The 17,953-nt window shown below is 28.8% G+C and overlaps 1 protein-coding gene across 1 annotated transcript in view; it reads right to left on the bottom strand.

The window, feature by feature from the left end:
- Positions 1 to 680: 680 nt before the first annotated feature.
- Positions 681 to 17,953, bottom strand: part of LOC113366368 — a 173,226-nt gene continuing 155,953 nt past the window's right edge. The window contains exons 6-7 of the mRNA XM_026607968.1: positions 1,327 to 1,458; positions 681 to 929 (exon numbers count right to left, since the gene is read on the bottom strand). Of these exons, the coding sequence (XP_026463753.1) occupies positions 879 to 929; positions 1,327 to 1,458 (183 nt within the window). The 3' untranslated portion in view covers positions 681 to 878. The remainder of the gene's footprint in view (positions 930 to 1,326; positions 1,459 to 17,953) is intronic.

The raw sequence follows: 17,953 nt of genomic DNA, 5'->3' as shown, positions 1-17,953 counted from the left end.
TTAAATTACAATGGTAATATGATTATAAATACCTTAATTGGCTAATGTAAATCATTATATTCTTTCAAGCTTTGTTATAATATAGAGATAAAATATTTAAACAAAGTAAAAAACAATAAAATATCTTTGAACTATATGTTCATGATAAACAATTATAAAAAAACGCGAAAATTTACACAAATTATTTAAATATTTCATTGTTATATGGCACGATTAAAATTATTTTTATTATTTTCATGATTCAAAATCATAAAGTTAATTTAATTATTTATCCAGTAATTTGCATATAAAAGATTTGATTTAAGAAACAAATTAGTGCTATCACACCCTATAATATTTTTTTTTAATTATGACATCAATACTTAAGTAATCTATAAGTATTTTTATATAATTTCAAATCTATATACAAAACACTATTCAATACTTAGAGTAGCGATAATATTTTTTATATATGAATAAATACAATTTGTCAACGTGATAATTAGTAACATGAGATATGTATGATTAGATAATGATAATTTAAGTTATAAATTTATAAACAGCAAACATTTTGTTTTAAAAATAACATTGATGCAAATAAAATGCCAGAACAATATTTTTTAAAATATCCATAATAATTTGGATAAATTCTACAGATATGTCAATATAAAACATTTACTTTTTATGAACATGGTTTTGGTCCGTATTTATCTATTTGCAAAATATATTCCGTAAGGTCATAAAAAAGAAAACAAAAAAATGTGACTTACCCCTTAAGGACCATAATGCCAAAAAAATATAAATATCATTGATACATATCGATCTATTTAATTAATATTAAATCTTTGGTATATTTAAGGTGAGGCCGACTTTTTCTGGGCATCAGGTACTGGAAGTGATCAATCCACGGGACTAAGTTTTCCATTTGTTAGTGAACCATTTTGCTGCAACTGAAAAAATAGATAATTATATACAAATTCTTATTTTGGAAGAATAGCTTGAATTTTTTCAAACTTTCAACTTCTATTATTTCTAAAGTTATGCCTAATTTAATATAAAACATATGTTACATTACAAGTTGGCGTTGGTTTTGAGAGAGATTGTAAAAACAAGAAGGACATCTGATTATCATTAAAAATTATATTTTTTAGATTTCTATAAATTTATTCAATTATATTTGGTTGAAGTGCGGACTATCTTAAAGTGTATATTAAGAGCTAAAACTTTCAAAGAATTTTTTTTTGTCAATTTGGAAGCATTTGAGCCTTTGGGAGCAAAGAAATTAGAAAATATCCACATTCCACATTACCACAATTTGGCAAATATGTAAATTATAATAATAATTACCATGATAGTCTCCTTTACTTCAGGTGAAGTTTCTCTGATTTGCTGGCTTTCGGACTTTGGAGAAGAACCAGAGCCATTAATGTAGATTTCTTGGGTGGGCGAAACTCGTTCGCAGGGACTGTTCTGGGGTTCCTGTAATAAATAGATTATCAAAATGATTAAATAAATATTCAATAATACATTAATTTTAAGAAATCTTACAGAGGCATCTTGATACGCCTCTAATATTACAACTCATAACAGTTAGAAGCAATACTCAATACAGAATCATTAAATGAGATACTAAAATCAGATTTCAATGTGCAACAGAATTAAAAAATTTTGGTTTATAGACCTGCATCAGCCTTCATTCGAAAATTACTTTTTTTCTTAAATACTAGCTTTATTTTATTCTTATCATAATAAGGTATAATAATTTTATTATTTTGATAGTTATTTATAATATAAATGAAAAAATGACTAAATATTAAATTAAAATTGATAAAAAAAATACATCATAAACTATATAATCAGATTTTTAGGGTAAGCATCAATACAGTTAACACAAAACATAATAATTAAAATATCAATTTTATCCTTAACCAACAAGGTTCGAAACTATAATCACCAGGTTCAAAACTTATACATCTTAATAAAATATATTTATTTTTAAATTAAACTGAAATTTAACACCACAATAAAATTATTAAAAGGAAAAGAATTCTTAGTACAAAATAAATATATTTTATTAAGATGTATAAGTTTGAATCTGGTGATTACTGAATGATGACACACATGAAGTGTTGAAACTTAACCATAAAGAGAATAATTGTTTCTTAATTTATTTTTTTATTTTGACGAATGGGCTGTTAAAAATATTATCTTATATATATATATATATATATATATATATATATATATTAGTCGAAAAATAAGTTATTCACAATTCTCTTCAGATATAAAATGTAATAGATAACAAATCATTTTTTCCCATGTAAGTGCTTTCCACTGATAATCTAATTCACCGTTTGATGAAACTGCTTGAAGATAATATTATACTTGCTACGAATTAGTCATTTTGTCAAACCTCTACTTGATTAAACGTATGTAAATGATTCATCACTTCAGCTTTGTTATCTTACACGAAATATCTCAAAAGCCTCAGGTTTGATGGGTCGACACCTTAGACTACCTCGGGTTAAGACCGATCGGTCTTCACGAACCGGATACTTTGCACCGAGATACTTAATTAAGAATTAATGCCCCACACTATTTTACAATGACGTGGGTGATAAAGTAACGATCCTGATTTCAGGATCCAGTTTTTGTGTTAAACAACATACTTCGAATATTAGAAATTATAGAAGAAAAATATAACATAAGTTTTGATTTAATTGGTTAATTTTTAATAGATGTACAATCAATAAAGTTACTTCATGTTGATGTGAATGAATTGCCTCATCCTGTCTTGAGATCAGTGGTAGCTATGAAATTAGTAAATTTTGAATATGGAGTCTTTGTCAATGACATTTTCTTACACAAATTAAAAGTCAAGTAGGAATAAGTCTTAATAATGATAGTTATTTTTTTCAAATTTATTTGAAATTTCAGTGCAACGTTGTATGTATATGATATTAGAAAAAGCTATATAAGATTGTTAGTTTTTGAAAGGCAGTAGAGAAATATTTTCATATTTATATTTAGAAAATCGATAAAGTGTCTTTTATAAATAACATATAAAATTGGCTTTAAAAATTTTCAATCCTTTAGTATAATTTGAATCGTAATTTCCATTTAAATTTGAGAATAATTTAATTACGTCAGAGACCGCATCTAATTTTATCTATATTAAGAAATAACAAACAAATTTTTTAATTGTTAGATAGATTTATGATATTCATGATATTTTCTGATATGCTTAAGTTAATTTAGTTCAGATTTAATATTAATAATTCGTTCAAGGTTCATTCAAGCAATAGTTTTTTTTATTGATTTACATCAAATGTTAAATTTTTGAGTCTAAAATATAAGAAATGACCTCTTCTTATTTTTTCAAGTAATTTGGATTTCTTTTGAATTTAATATATTTTAGAAGAAAAGGTCAAACCAAACGAATTTCTTGAAAGATGTAGATTTTTATAGATGTGTACAGTAAACAATATCTCAAAAATGGATAAAATTTAAGGTAATGTTTTATATGGTAAATTTTTTTCAAATATCAGTAAATTTACAGTTATATTTATAAGGTATTGTGAAAAATATTTGTTAAAATAGTATAGAAAACAATATGGTAAATTTCTTTCAAATATCAGTAAATTTACAGTTATATTTATAAGGTATTGTAGAAAATATTTGTTAAAATAGTATAGAAAACGATATTTTAGTTTAAATATTATATTTTATATATTTTAGATATTAATAATTTAGAATTCACTCCATTAATCCAGAAGTCTTTTGTTTTATTGTTTAGTTTGAATATAATAATTTTGTTTCAAGAAATATTTGATTCTATTTTGAATTTCATAATAACATTTTAGCATTTTCCAATGAGCAAATTATATATTCTTATATAATAATATATTTATCTAGTAAGTTTTAAAAGTGCAATCAAAATAATAAAGACCTGAATCAAGAAATCGTATTTTAACGCGTAACACAAATAAAGATTATGAATTATTACAATTTGATATTTTTAATACTTAATTTCAATCAAATAATGTCGGATGTATTATCCAAAAATATATGTTATTAAAGTAAAACAATCTATTATTATCCTATTAATTTATTTATTTTTACTCGGTGTCGTTTTTTATTCAATTATGACTGTCTTTTTTATATTATTTATTTTTGTACCTCTCAACAATTTTGTTAATAAGACTGTTACAGTTTTGGAAAAAAAATAGATAAATTAAAATTAGATCATAAGCAACTTATGCATAAATAATATTTATTCAATCTTGTCAAGTAAATAATGTATAGTTTAATTTAAAATTTTTGTTTTTATCTTTAATAATTTAAATGATAATTTAGTTAAATAGTTAAATTGTTATTAATATCTGAGAAACATTTTCTTTCGACTTGTTCGCAACTCATACACGAAACCATCCCCAACCACTTCGACAAAACTTGGATCTCGCGCATGAGTGACTTAAGTAAACCTTTTGATAATTAAATTACAAAATGTCTACATCAATATAATACAAACAAACACGTGCATAACTACCCATACAACTGGTTCGTTAATATTTTCTTGAACGTTACGTCTAAGACATTCTAAAACTTCGGAAACCTCAGACCACGAGCAATGTAACGATGATGGATCACTATGCCCGGCCGCGAAAAGTCTCCTTCAATTAATCCTAATCAACGCACGAGTTTTCCTTTCCCCTCGCTTGGCACCTTTCCGCGGTGAAAATTCCGAGACGCCCCTTTCCCCAAGTAAATTTTCCATACTGCGGAATAGTAGGCCAATTAGCGGCACCTAAATTCACATTAAAGAATTTCCCAGTGCTGGAAGCTGTTTTTCCTCTTGCATGGTAATGTGATTTATGATGGACCCGCAGCCGCACGCTTTCGGTTTTGCGAATGTTTTATTATTTCTTTTATTTTCATTTTTGCCGGACTACGTTATTAGATAAAGGGTTGGAAGAAGAAGAAAACTTTCACAAGTAAAATATTATTTTTACACTGGCTTTCAAACAATTCAGGGTATTTAATTTTAGTAATGATATTATATTTTTATATTTTTGTTTTTTGTTTTTTTTTATTTATTGTTTTGTCAATCAAGACTTAAAAAGTCTTATAATACAAAATTGCTTATTTAGGTAATAAAGAGAACAATAATATAAAGTAAACAGTATACATAATAAGAAATAATAATTAAGAAACTAAAGGAAAATTATAAAGTGAAGTAAGAAATAAAAATATAAATTAAACAAAAATGGCGTGGTGAAAGGTGTTGCCGACTTAAATTCGCCGGAACACGCATTTGTTCATTGCAGCGGTAGATCGACGGGCCATTTCCTTTTCAGGCGTCTAGTGGGTCTGGGCAACATTTTGATGGTTGGATTTGCGTGGACTTGTAGTTTGTTGTTGTAGGCTAAGCTTCTTGATATTATTTGTTCATGAACTGTTCTGATATTTAAATCCTTATGTAGGCAGAAGTTGGTGATATACCACGGTGCATTTGTCAGTAAACGTAAGATTTTGTTTTGACACCTCTGGATGATGTTGATGTTGGATTTACTGGCACATCCCCAAAGTTCTATGCCAAAAGTCCAGATGGGGATGATAGCCGTTTTGTAGATGAGGATTTTATTCTCAAGTGATAAATTACTTCTTCTGCCTACCAGCCAATACAGATCTTTTATTCTCAGTTGAATTTGTTTTTTCTTGTTGAGTATATGCTCCCTCCAGTTTAATTTAGTGTCGAGGTGCATACCTAAATATTTTACACTGCTGCAATTCGGAATTATTGAATTATTGAGGAGGACAGGAGGACTATTGTGCTTTCTCAAAGAAAAAATAATGTGTTGAGATTTGTCGGTGTTGATCGAGATCTTCCATTTGTGGAGCCAGGATTCTAGTGAAGTAAGGTAATTTTGGATTTTATCAGTGGCAATTGCAATGTCCATGTTGTTCGAGATTATTGCTACGTCATCGGCGTATGTGCAAATCATCAAATCTTCATCAGTAGGTAAATCTCTTGTGTAAAGAATGTAAAGTAGTGGACTCAGGACGCTGCCCTGTGGAACACCACATTCTATGTGGCGTGTGCTTGAATAGTCACCTTTAACTCTTACGCGAAATTTTCTATTACACAAAAAGGAGTATAGAATGTTGAAGTAATTGGGAAAAGTAGTTTGTATTTTAGAAAGGAGTCCTGTGTGTGATACTTTGTCGAAAGCTTGACTTACGTCAAGAAATACTGCTACTGCATGTTTTTTATGATTCAAAGCATCCAGAATATAGGTGACTGTTCTATTACATTGTTGGGTTGTTGAGTGGTCCTTTCTGAATCCAAATTGGTGGTTTGGGATCCATTTTTCACCTGGATGATCTTCGCCTAGTCTGAGTAAAATTAGTCTTTCGAGAATCTTGGATAAAACTGGTAAAAGACTAATTGGTCGGTACGAACTGGCATGATGCGGATCTTTATTTTTCTTAGGAATCATTATTATTTCTCCAGTTTTCCAAGCTGTAGGCCAATAGTTGAATTCAAGAATTGCATTGTAAATATTGGTTAAAAATATTATAGAGTTTTTTGGCAATTCTTTTAGCATTTTTGGAGTGATATTGTCGATGCCAGGGGAAGACTTGTTTTTTAATTTTTTGATTGTGCAAGCAACATCATTTGGAGAAAAATGTTTTATTCGTTTTATTGAGTCGATATTTGATTGCCACGAATTATTGCAGACTGGACCTAGGGACAGATTTGTGTCGGTAAAAATATTTTGCAAGTGATCTGCAAAAGCTTCAGCTTTCTCCGTATTTCTTTTTGTCCATGTATATCCATTCAGAGATCGAATCTTCAGTGGAGGGTTCGTTAGTGTTGGTTTCCCTTTGATTTTGATAGGCCTCCAAATGGAGTTGTCAAACCTGTTGAGTTGCAATAGATATGTCTTGAAAGCGTCGTTTTTCCAAACCTTTACTTTATTCTGTAATGTCCTAGTGAGTTGGTTTAACTTAGTTTTATCTTGAGGCTTGTGTGATAGTTGCCATATCCTTCTTGCTATCCTTTCTGCGAAATTAGTTTTTTAATTTCGGAAGGAATAATAGGTGTGGAATTTTTCGTGCGACAGGTTGGAGTAACTAACTTTGAGGATTCTTTTAAAACTGTTGTGAATTTATTTATCTTGTAGTCAATGTCGGCTGAACTTTTCGGTCTGGAATGTGGAAAAATTTTTGAATCCAGTAAAGCCCTGAATTGATCCCAATTTGTAAATTTGTTGTGGAGGATAGCTGAAGGTTGTTCATTTACAGGAATTGAGCTGAATGTTAACACAATTGCAGAATGATCTGACGAAAGATCATAGCTGTTCTCTATGTCAAAATTATTTAAGGAGATACCTTTAATTATGAAAAAATCCAGAAGATCTGGTACTTTGTCTGGATCAGAGGGCCAATAGGTAGGACTGCCTGTTGAAATATGGAGGAGATTGTTATTTGATATTGCCATGTGAAGTTCTTTTCCTTTCGAAGTTGTCAGCCTGGAGCCCCAAGCTGTGTGTTTACAATTATAGTCACCTCCTAATATAAATTTGGATCCTAGTTGTTCAAAAAAGGACGAATAGTCATTAGCTGAAATTTTGAACCTAGGAGGGCAATATATCGCAGAAATGGTTATCTCAAATGATCTTGTTTCTAATAGGATTTGTGTTGCTTGCATGGATTCTTGTTGGACATTCGGAAGTGCAAAATGTTTTAAGCTGCTTTTGATTAATAATGCTGATCCACCACGAGCGCTACCACTTGGATGGTTTGAATTATAAGTGATATAATTTTGAATTTTAAAATATGTTTTTTCAGTAAAGTGGGTTTCCGAAATGAGGAGAATGTCGATATGATTTAGTTTCAGGAAACACTCCACTTCATATTTGTGAGGAATTAAACCATTAGCGTTCCATTGAGCGATTTTAATTAAGTTTGCCATTATTCAATTTATTAATTAGAGTGGTTAACATGTTGATAACGAGGCTATTTTGTTGCATAAGTTGACTGAAAAAAGTCTTGAATTCTGAGAGAAAAGACGATAAAGTGGTAGAATCGGAGTCCGTGATTGGATTCGAGGAAGTACGTTGCTGATTTCTTGTGGCGTTTGCATAGGAAACTGAGGGGTTAATTGGATTAGGAATTGTGTTGAATTTATGCGAATTGATTTTAGTTGTGATTGAAGGAGTGGGATATGGGGCGTTATTTGTTTCTTTATATAGATTTCTATTTCTTGGCTCGATATTTTCTTTGTAGAAGCTACATCCTCTGTAATTAGCAGTATGCGCACCGTCACAGTGATAACAGTGGGCTGGAGTATTAGGGTCTTTAGTACAATCTTTTGTTCTGTGATTTTCACCACATTTTAAGCAAATAAAAGGTCTGTTGCAGTAAGCCTTAGTATGATTATACATTTGGCAACGTGTGCATTGCACAATGTTGCTGGATTTGCGCGGTGGTTCTACCCTGATTATATTATTTGATATTTTATAAACATTGTATATATTTTTATTGTTTTTATTGGGCTCTAGGTCCACAAAAAACATGTTCAACGGCTCTTTAGTTAACCTATGCCTTATATTGAGAATATTTCTCACGACATGACCCTGTTTTAATAATTCTGATTTTATCAGCTCCGTGTCTGTAGAGAAATGAACATTCCTGAGTACAACCCTGTATGCTTTTTCTTGTTTTAGTTGATAAGTGTGATAAACTACGTTAGTTTGTTTTAAATATTTCGAGAGTTCACGAAAATTATCAACAGTTTGGCATATTATTTTAAAGGTGTTATTGGCGAGGCTTCGAAGATAGTACTGACTTGGCGGAACTATTTTGTTAAACGTGTTTAACATGTCCGCGGGATCTTCAACTCCGTAAATAAATATTGGTGGAGGTTATTAACGGTTGTTACAGCAGGGGTTTTGTCTTCTACATTTATTGATGATAACGCAAAAATCTATTATTAGTCGATATATTAATTTGTAAAGGAACATAAGAAGTTTTTCGTTTTTTTGGCGTGAATACTTGCCAAGGGTTAGGATTAGAATCAGTAGTTGGTTGTTCCGAAGAATGTGAATCGTCTTCCATATTGTTAAGATTTTCCGATGTTTGCTCCAAGTTTTCCGAGTTCTCTTCTGATGAATGAATAGATCGGTTAACGTCAAATTTATTAAGATCTTTGTTGTTATCAGTAGAATTTGAAGAATTCACATGAGATGAACGTGATGAAATAGCTATACTTTTGTGGTTTTTTATTGAAATCTGTTTTCTGAAATCACTTTGTCTTGAAGAGTAATTTTCACTTAATTGGTGAGTAATTATTGCATTATTTTGTATAGGTTGTGAAATCAAACCTGATCCGCTTGCTAAAGGTATTTCTTCACTTGGATCTGCAGAAATATCCATATCATTCAAAACATTAAACGATTGAACAATAGGTATGACCGGTTCTTTGTCCCCTCCGATGGGGACCATGTTGCGTAACTCCAAACTACACTCACTGATAAGAGTCTTTTATTTGAACACTCACAGGTAAAAAGGTAAACTGCACTGAAATAATGTTTTTATTTAGAATAGAACACGATGTGCACCGTACGGCTGTCGGCGTTGGAATGATCAATATTATATGAAAACAAAATAGCTTAGGATGTTTTTCAATCCGATCTGTTATGAATTCTTAACCAATACCATGATTGCTTCCCCAGAAATGTTTTATAAATATTTCTGCAAAAGATTTAAACAATAAGCAATGACTGTATGGAATTTCTTGTATATACATAAACCATTTATTTATCAAAAAGTGAAATGTAAATATTATGCGAATGTAATAACCTGCTCTATAATATAATATCAGATTATACTATATATTATAATATATGACATTTGGTATTTCAAATTAGAAATTCTTTAGTTCAGTTGATACTTTTTTCTATCGTGTATTTTTACAAAAATAAAACGATAATATTTGGTTCCTTAGCCATGGTGTGCCGACTCAAAATTTCCTAATTCGAATTATTCAAATCAGAAAAAAATTAATTCGAATCAACTCAAATCAACTCTATATATGGACAATTGAAATCTAAACGTAATCAAAATTTATGATTTTGAAAAAATTGTTGAGTTCAACATATTGTATCACAGTTAATATTCCTCGGCTTGATACAAGATTCGAATCAGCTTAATATGGTCTTGATTCGAATGATTCGAAATGCAAACTAAAACAGTTCAATAGTATATCATAGTCATATCATAAAATATTCTAAAATTTCAAAGCAATTTGTAAATGATACCTAACTATTTCGCTATGAACATCGTCCATAGACGGCATCTAATCAAGAGGACTTGTGTGCTTTGCATGCTTTGCTTGAATATTGAAATTTATCAGAATTCTACTTTATTGTTATTGTTTACCGTTTTTCAGGAGCATATGGCTTAATTTTTGCTTATAATTGGAAAATTTGAAAATATTTTGTGTAACAAATACTGGGGCGTATTACTGGCAGCGTCATTCTTGCAGAAAATACTCAAGTAGAGGAAGAGTTAAAGGCAAAAATGCTTAAATTTTAACTCGTTTAAATTTATACAATGCAATTTATTTAAAAATATTGGAGAAATATATATTTATATGAAAATGAAATATTGGTTTATTATATTTATTAATATGTCAATAATATATTTGTTAGACTCATTGATTTGAAAAAGGGTAGTGATTAATAACTATGTTTCAGAAGAATAATAATTTTGTTGATAATTAGTAACTCTATATTGAGAATATTTAATATATTTTAATGTTTTTAATATATAACTATTACTAATTCTATAATAAAATTTAAAAAGTATTCCTATTCCTACTAGCCCTCAATTTTTCGCCCCTTTTATTTCGTTCAGCAGAGCGTGCGTTCGACCACTATGAATAATCTCATACAGAGGATATGGATATTTATGTCAGATTTCGCAATCGTATTATATTTCAATGTGTTCATAAAGCTAATTTAGTACAATTATAATAACTGAGCTATTGCTCGAGCTTAATAACTCTTTATGCTATTTTATTTGTCTATTATTTCTTGTTTTAATAATTGAAATTCATGTGCGGTTGCCTATGTTCGTGAAAGGACAAAGAAGTAATATAGATTTGCCTGGTGATAGTTATAGTGATATAATATTCCTAATAAAAAAAATATGGAGAAGTTCAAAAAGGATATATTAGATATTCTGTAGATTTAATTATTTATATTATATGATTTAATATAAATATATGGTACTTAAAGCCAGTGTATTTAAGTCAGTAAATTTATTTAGTTAGATGAGTAGCGAAAACAGTAACAAATGACATATTTAAAATATGACAAAATCAGTGTCAAACCAGTTAGAGAGACCAGTTTCAATTAATAAGAAATTTAAAAAAAATATTTTCAAACTCTAATATTGATATTTTTATATTGGCATTAATTCATACTATATTTGCATGTAATAGTTTATTAAAATAAATTAATTAGGGAAATTCAAAATTTATATTTTATATACATGTGCTTTTAATTAATACACTGATAAAGTCGACTTAACTATAACTATTCCAACTAAAGTATTTAAGATTCGATACACATGCAATCAATATTAATTACTAGAAACGGTGTCTATTAAAATTTTAGCTTTAATTATATCTGTAACTTCCAGGAGAGTTTTGGCGGAATTTCAGCATAACGATCCGTCTCTCAAGAAATGTGTGTTATTCGGAACAGAATTTCATATTTCATACGACAATTTCCACATCCTATATTGAAATTTGAATTAGTGCGAGTTTATCGCATAGCTTTCTATATGTGTTTATTTAATGCCTTCACTGTATTCTAATTATTATTACTATAATTATAGCAAGTGTGGTGTAATTCGCGAACCGTCGCCGATCGAAATAAATTGTACGTGCATTCCGTTGCATAATGGATTAACGTACTTCGCATTTTAGGATCTGGCGTTGCAGATTCGCAATGTGTACTAGAATTTCGCATTAAAGTAATTATATCATCTCTAATCTCTGACTTTCCAAATGAGATATTTTATATTAACATTGTTTTCTCGAACTTCACTCAGTGGAATATCCGAATAACCAGGAGCATTATTCAGTATTTAAATTTAAAATAGAGTTCTCTAATTGGATACGCACGTCATCTTCAATTATATTCTGTATATTTTTACATATAGGGAAAATGAAGCATTGCGACGCTATAAATGTTTGAGTTTCACAAATAATTGGTTCAACTTTGTTTTGCGATTCATTTATGACGAACCTTTCATTAGAAAAGCTCTGAATTTTTGTTTATCATTTAAACAATGATAAACAAATATAGATTGAACTTGAAAACAAAATAAATTGAAATTCATAGATAAACTACCCTGTGTCAAAATGCCGACATATAATTTTCGATCCTATTATTTTATCTCAACTATCAATGCACAATAATTTAAATAGAAAATATTAGATTCTATTTGTGAAATTATTTTATTAGTATTTATCAGTATTTTATAATATTACTTAATTGGATGATTAAAATCGTAAGTAAAATTAATTAAGATCACTCTATTAAAGAGAATGAACGTATCATTTGGATACATTTATATCATTTTAGTGTTATGTATTTAAAGGGTATTTAAAATGATATTGAGCTTATACTTCATCAACTATGTTTGCTATTTTAAATTACTTAGAATTCTTTTAACTCATAAATATTTGTGTGGGAACTAAGCCACGACACTACCAGGGTAAGATTAGAAAAACAATTCAACTTATAGTAAAATATGTCAATTTTTAAAATCTTAGACAATGATCAGAAGATTTTGTATTTATAAATCATTTTGCAAGTTAGATTCAACAGGTGTTTTTACATACCCTCTATAAAAGCTTACATGTGGATGGGGTAAAAAGGACTAACTGAAATGACAAAATGCACGATCAAGGTTATATACGGTGTTATCTTTGTAAAAATGTGTCTATGAAATTTATATTTTGCATTGGTGGAAAATTCTAGCTATTATTTGGTAAAATCTCTTTCTAATTAAATATGCCATTGAATATGTTCGCCTACTGACTGTCCATTGAATTTAGTTCATTTGAATTACCAATTAATTTCTAACTATAGAAATAATAGTAATTTTTCACAATTTTTCTAAAATTTTACACCATAGGGTGAGTAAGAAACCCTATGGAGTAAAAATTGACAGTTATATTTAAAGTAAAAAAACACATTTCTATAATTAGAAATTGATTAGTAGTTTAACTGAACAAAGTGGTTGTTTGATACGTATTATGTGTTGTAATACAGATCATATGGTTTAATTACAGTATAATTACATAAAGTCGAATTGGACTACCCTTTTATAAAATTCCTTTTAATTATACTATCATAAAATTCTTCGAACTTCTTACTATCGAAAATTCTTCTTGCAACATCTTGGTATTGTATCAGAACACTTATTGGGTTAAAAACTTTAAATACTTGATTACTTATTGCTTAACACTTAACACTTATTGCTTTTTTGATAATTCATAAGCACATTTGTAACAATATTTACATTTTTTATAAAATTTCTTGAATACTATTGGTTCAGTTAAAAATACAAATTACTTTATCATTTTTTCAACTATTTCATTCATCAAAGTATGATTTCTGAAAGTCGCGTAGTTCGCACTATCCTCAATTTCCACTTACATGTCCAAACTCCGTAAGTTGATAACAATATATCGCAACTATAAAACCCAGCTGGTTTTAATTAATCAAGCAAACTTTAGCCCATTCGTGAATTAACTGAAAATTGAATTCAAACTAATCCTGCATCCATCTTCGATATCGAAGTATGTATGTACTGGTACATATACGTACATTTCGTTGAATTACATGTTTAGTGCAATACGTTGTCTGTGTCAAGACGGGTTGCGTTAAATCACAAATTGGTGCTTCGTCGGCTTCGCCGTAGTGTCGAGCAAAGTGGATTGGCGCACATGTGACACCTGCACACACCTTTACCTTCGGCTACCGAGCCGATATCCCATTGTATGAAGTCGAATGAAAATCATTCGCTCACTCACGACAGACTATAAGAATAATCTCATTGTCGAACGTTATTCGCGAACGACATCCTGAGAATTCATAGACTTACAGCTAGTTGCGGATAACCAGTTGTATTTACTTTATTACAGAGAAAAAAGCATTCATAAATTTATGCATTTAAATATCGAACAAACTTCAGTTTTTTATTAAACTGCAATCAGAACTTCTCTTGAGCAACCAGAAATTCCTATAAGCAATTATTCCCAGTAATCACCGAGTGATGTGAGCGTCGGCAGCAACCTGAAATCCACTAGCGTGCCACAGACCTGTGACACCCATGTATGATCAATGTGGATTTCAAATTGCTACCGCCGCTCGGTGTTTACTGGGTTGTGTTAGATTTTTAGAGAGCAATCTAACGGGTGGTTTATTTACGTTTTATTATTGATATATGTTTATTGCTAGAATTTCTCTAATATCAATGAAATTTTTGTCTGATGTAGCAATCAATACCTGGAAAGTTTTTTGCCAAGTTCTACTTCAAAACATACAATTTTTCCATCTACATTTCTGGTTCGTGAGCTAAAAAACTCTGCATGATGATCTGAAGGTGCTATATATTAAGAACTTCATAAAAACAAAATTGACTAATCATCATCTAACATTAAATAATAGCCCTAATTCACTCTATGCTCCGTTGCTCTATACACCAAAATCGAGAAAACTAAAAAAATTATGGCCAAGTAACTTGATCCAGTAAAATTACATCGAATATTACATACCCTGGAGTAACTGCTATCTAAAACTATATATCATTAAAGTCAAAATTTCTCATAGGTTATAACTAATGTTAATAAAAAAATCTATATATCCAAGTGAAAACTGTTCGAACAGGTATCGAACCTGGAATTCCACTTGGAAAGTCAAAGACGAAACTACTAAGCAACGGGAAAGCCAGTTTGAACAAAATTATGTTACTTGTAATCGATAAAATACCGTCAACTAATTCGAATATAGAATACAAGTATTAATATTTCATTGCATTTTGTATTAACTATAAAGCGAAATAATGTTAATATGCTAAAAGCGATATGAGAATGCATAGACTTTAGCAAGTTGTAGACCGCTATTTGATAGCAAATATAGAGAAACAAGCATTTTTTCATTTTCATTTTATAGCATTTTATATTAAACATAGATCCTTTTACAAAATTATGAAAAATGTGATCAAATGTATGAACAAAGTAATGTGTAAAACACATAAAATTACAGCTAGTTAAAGACATTTACATTGACTATATTACAATTAAATGTTTTTTTTCTTCAGGATTTACCAATTTTTTATAGGGTTATTAAAATGGCCAAATTAGAGGGTAAGCATCAAAAATATCTTAAAGCTCAATGATGATATATATATATGATCGGAAATCCATTTTTATATTTAAATAGTGAGGAAGAGTACATGTTCAAAAATTTGTCGAAAGTTCCAACATTTAATGTTGAATGGAAAAATAAATTCATTCAACAAAAAAAAAATGATGAACACTGGCTCGTGATAATAAAGTTGAGTAAGAAAAATATTTTAGTAGTAGCTGAAATTAGCTTATGGAACAGAACAAAACCAAGTTCCGAAATACAATATTTAAGACCATTTATATTAAAATGTACTCTATGAATTAAATTAAAAACTATTAGTCAATAAAATAAAAATCCACTTTCTTTACTAAATTAAGCACCATTATATCAGAAACGAATTCCAATTAATAATTTTTTACCGTAGCCAGTTAGACATAGAAATGTTATTACCGACTCTTTTCCTACATATATTTGTGCCTTCTCATCGCATGTGTGTCAAGTGGGCGATGGGTGCACTTCACTGTGAAATATTTCCAGTGATAGGATATATATCTGAGGGAATATTATGCGTAAACTCTGATTCAAATTGTTTGTGAAAAGATATTATATTTTTACAAGACTTGCGCCTCGAGCGCTCCATCGAAACGAATACAGAAATTTAAGAGACTTGAATGTATTAAATGATAGAAAAAAGGCATTATACAGTTATACATAAAAATCAAAAGTTTATACAAAATATTTCTTTCGTATTATGATTTAATGGAAATATTTATCTAGGTCACTTGCCATTGTTTTATTCGTAGATTATTATAAACAGTATCATCAAGAAAATTTCGCCGTCGATTATCACACTAATATTTATATAATCTCTTTTTGTCATAAAACTATCAATACAGTTTTTAAATTATTTTAAACAAATCATACACAGTAACCAACTTTCGCAAATAATAATAAAAATGATTTTTTAAAGGCGCGATACATGTTTGAACTGAGTACTTGGACTGTGACAATGACGCTCAACATCTGACAGGATTGCGATTGTAGATTTTTTCATGTTATACAGTCGCGGAAACGTTACTAAATCTACCCAATTTTTAAATAAGTATAATTTTATCCATGTAAACAATTTTGTCTGTATTTCCCCTATATTAAGTAAAGTGAATTTGCAATTTAAATTCAATTGATCTTAATTAATCTTAATATTATTTCCATTAAATACTCGCCGGTATATATCTATATAATATAGCAATCGCTTCATTTCTGCCAATGAACCTTTTTATCGATATCTAAGTTTTGTTTACAATTCAATAAAAGCTAAGGTCAATATACATTCCGTGTTTACTCATGGCGAGTATAATTGCTTGCCATGATTGTTCAGTCAATACGATCCGGTTTAATGATCACATAATTGCTTTATTTGTATTTACCCACGGTAATCGAATCAAACCTAGATTCTGCTCGCTATCGATATATTTTGAAATTATTTTATCATTATTTACAGAAATATATTCGACGTATTTTGTGTTTCGATACGCCAGCAGTTAATTATCATGTCAATCTCTGCGTTGTTAGGTTTTATCACCTAATAATGAGATTTAATCATCAATCAATAATTAATTGTCATTTAATAAGAAATTATCGATGATCAATTTTATAAATTTTTTGCTATCAACGCAAAATTTTATTTGTTCCAGTTTTTATCGAATGGAATTTTTTAAATGATAAGTTAGTTTAGATTTAATGCGGATATTCCAAAATAATATGAATTTTGAAAATTCAAGTTCTAAATTATTTATTAATTTATACTAATTGATTTCACGATATTTGCATTATTTTAATTTTCATATTATAAATTGGAATAAAGCATATATTATATTATATTAAAACTTGAGGCAATGGGCAGCAATATAGATATCTTAATTAACCTATTTGAAATATGAGATTTATACGATTTAATTGTGATATAATTTATTATTCATTATCACTTAATTTTTTCTATCGCATTTTTTATAATTATCTGATTTTAATTGAATTTTTATGCAATTTAAAATTTTTTATATCACTATTCGAAAAATTATAAGTATGTTATAAATTATTGTAGAATTTTTAATTTTTTCTATTACATTTTTACAAATTTATAAATTGTTAACAAATTTTTATTATTATTTTTTTTATAACATTTTTGAAAATTTATAAGTTTATATGAATCTATAAATACTTTTCATGAGAATAATTTATTTTTATGAGGTTGTTATTTTATTACTTTCTACTTTTATATGCTTTTGTCCACAGCTTTCAACATTTTCTATATATGAACCACTATTCATAATCATATTAACTTATATGGCCTGAATTTATCATATTACTTTATTTTTTATTAACTTATATGGCCTCAATTACCAAAAATTTGATTCAAAATAATCGTGTTGATAAGTCTCTATTTATACGCTGCAAATTATAAGAAAAAAAAACATCAATTATCCTAATCAATTAGCTGTAGAATTATATAATAATATAATTTTATGAGTACTAAGACA

Source organism: Ctenocephalides felis, unplaced genomic scaffold, assembly GCF_003426905.1.
Source record: "Ctenocephalides felis isolate EL2017-DRISC unplaced genomic scaffold, ASM342690v1 CF-g0.4_SCAFFOLD_01170, whole genome shotgun sequence".
Lineage (NCBI taxonomy): Eukaryota > Metazoa > Arthropoda > Insecta > Siphonaptera > Pulicidae > Ctenocephalides > Ctenocephalides felis.
Note: the sequence above shows the minus strand (reverse complement) of the source record. Positions and strands in the feature narration are given on the sequence as shown.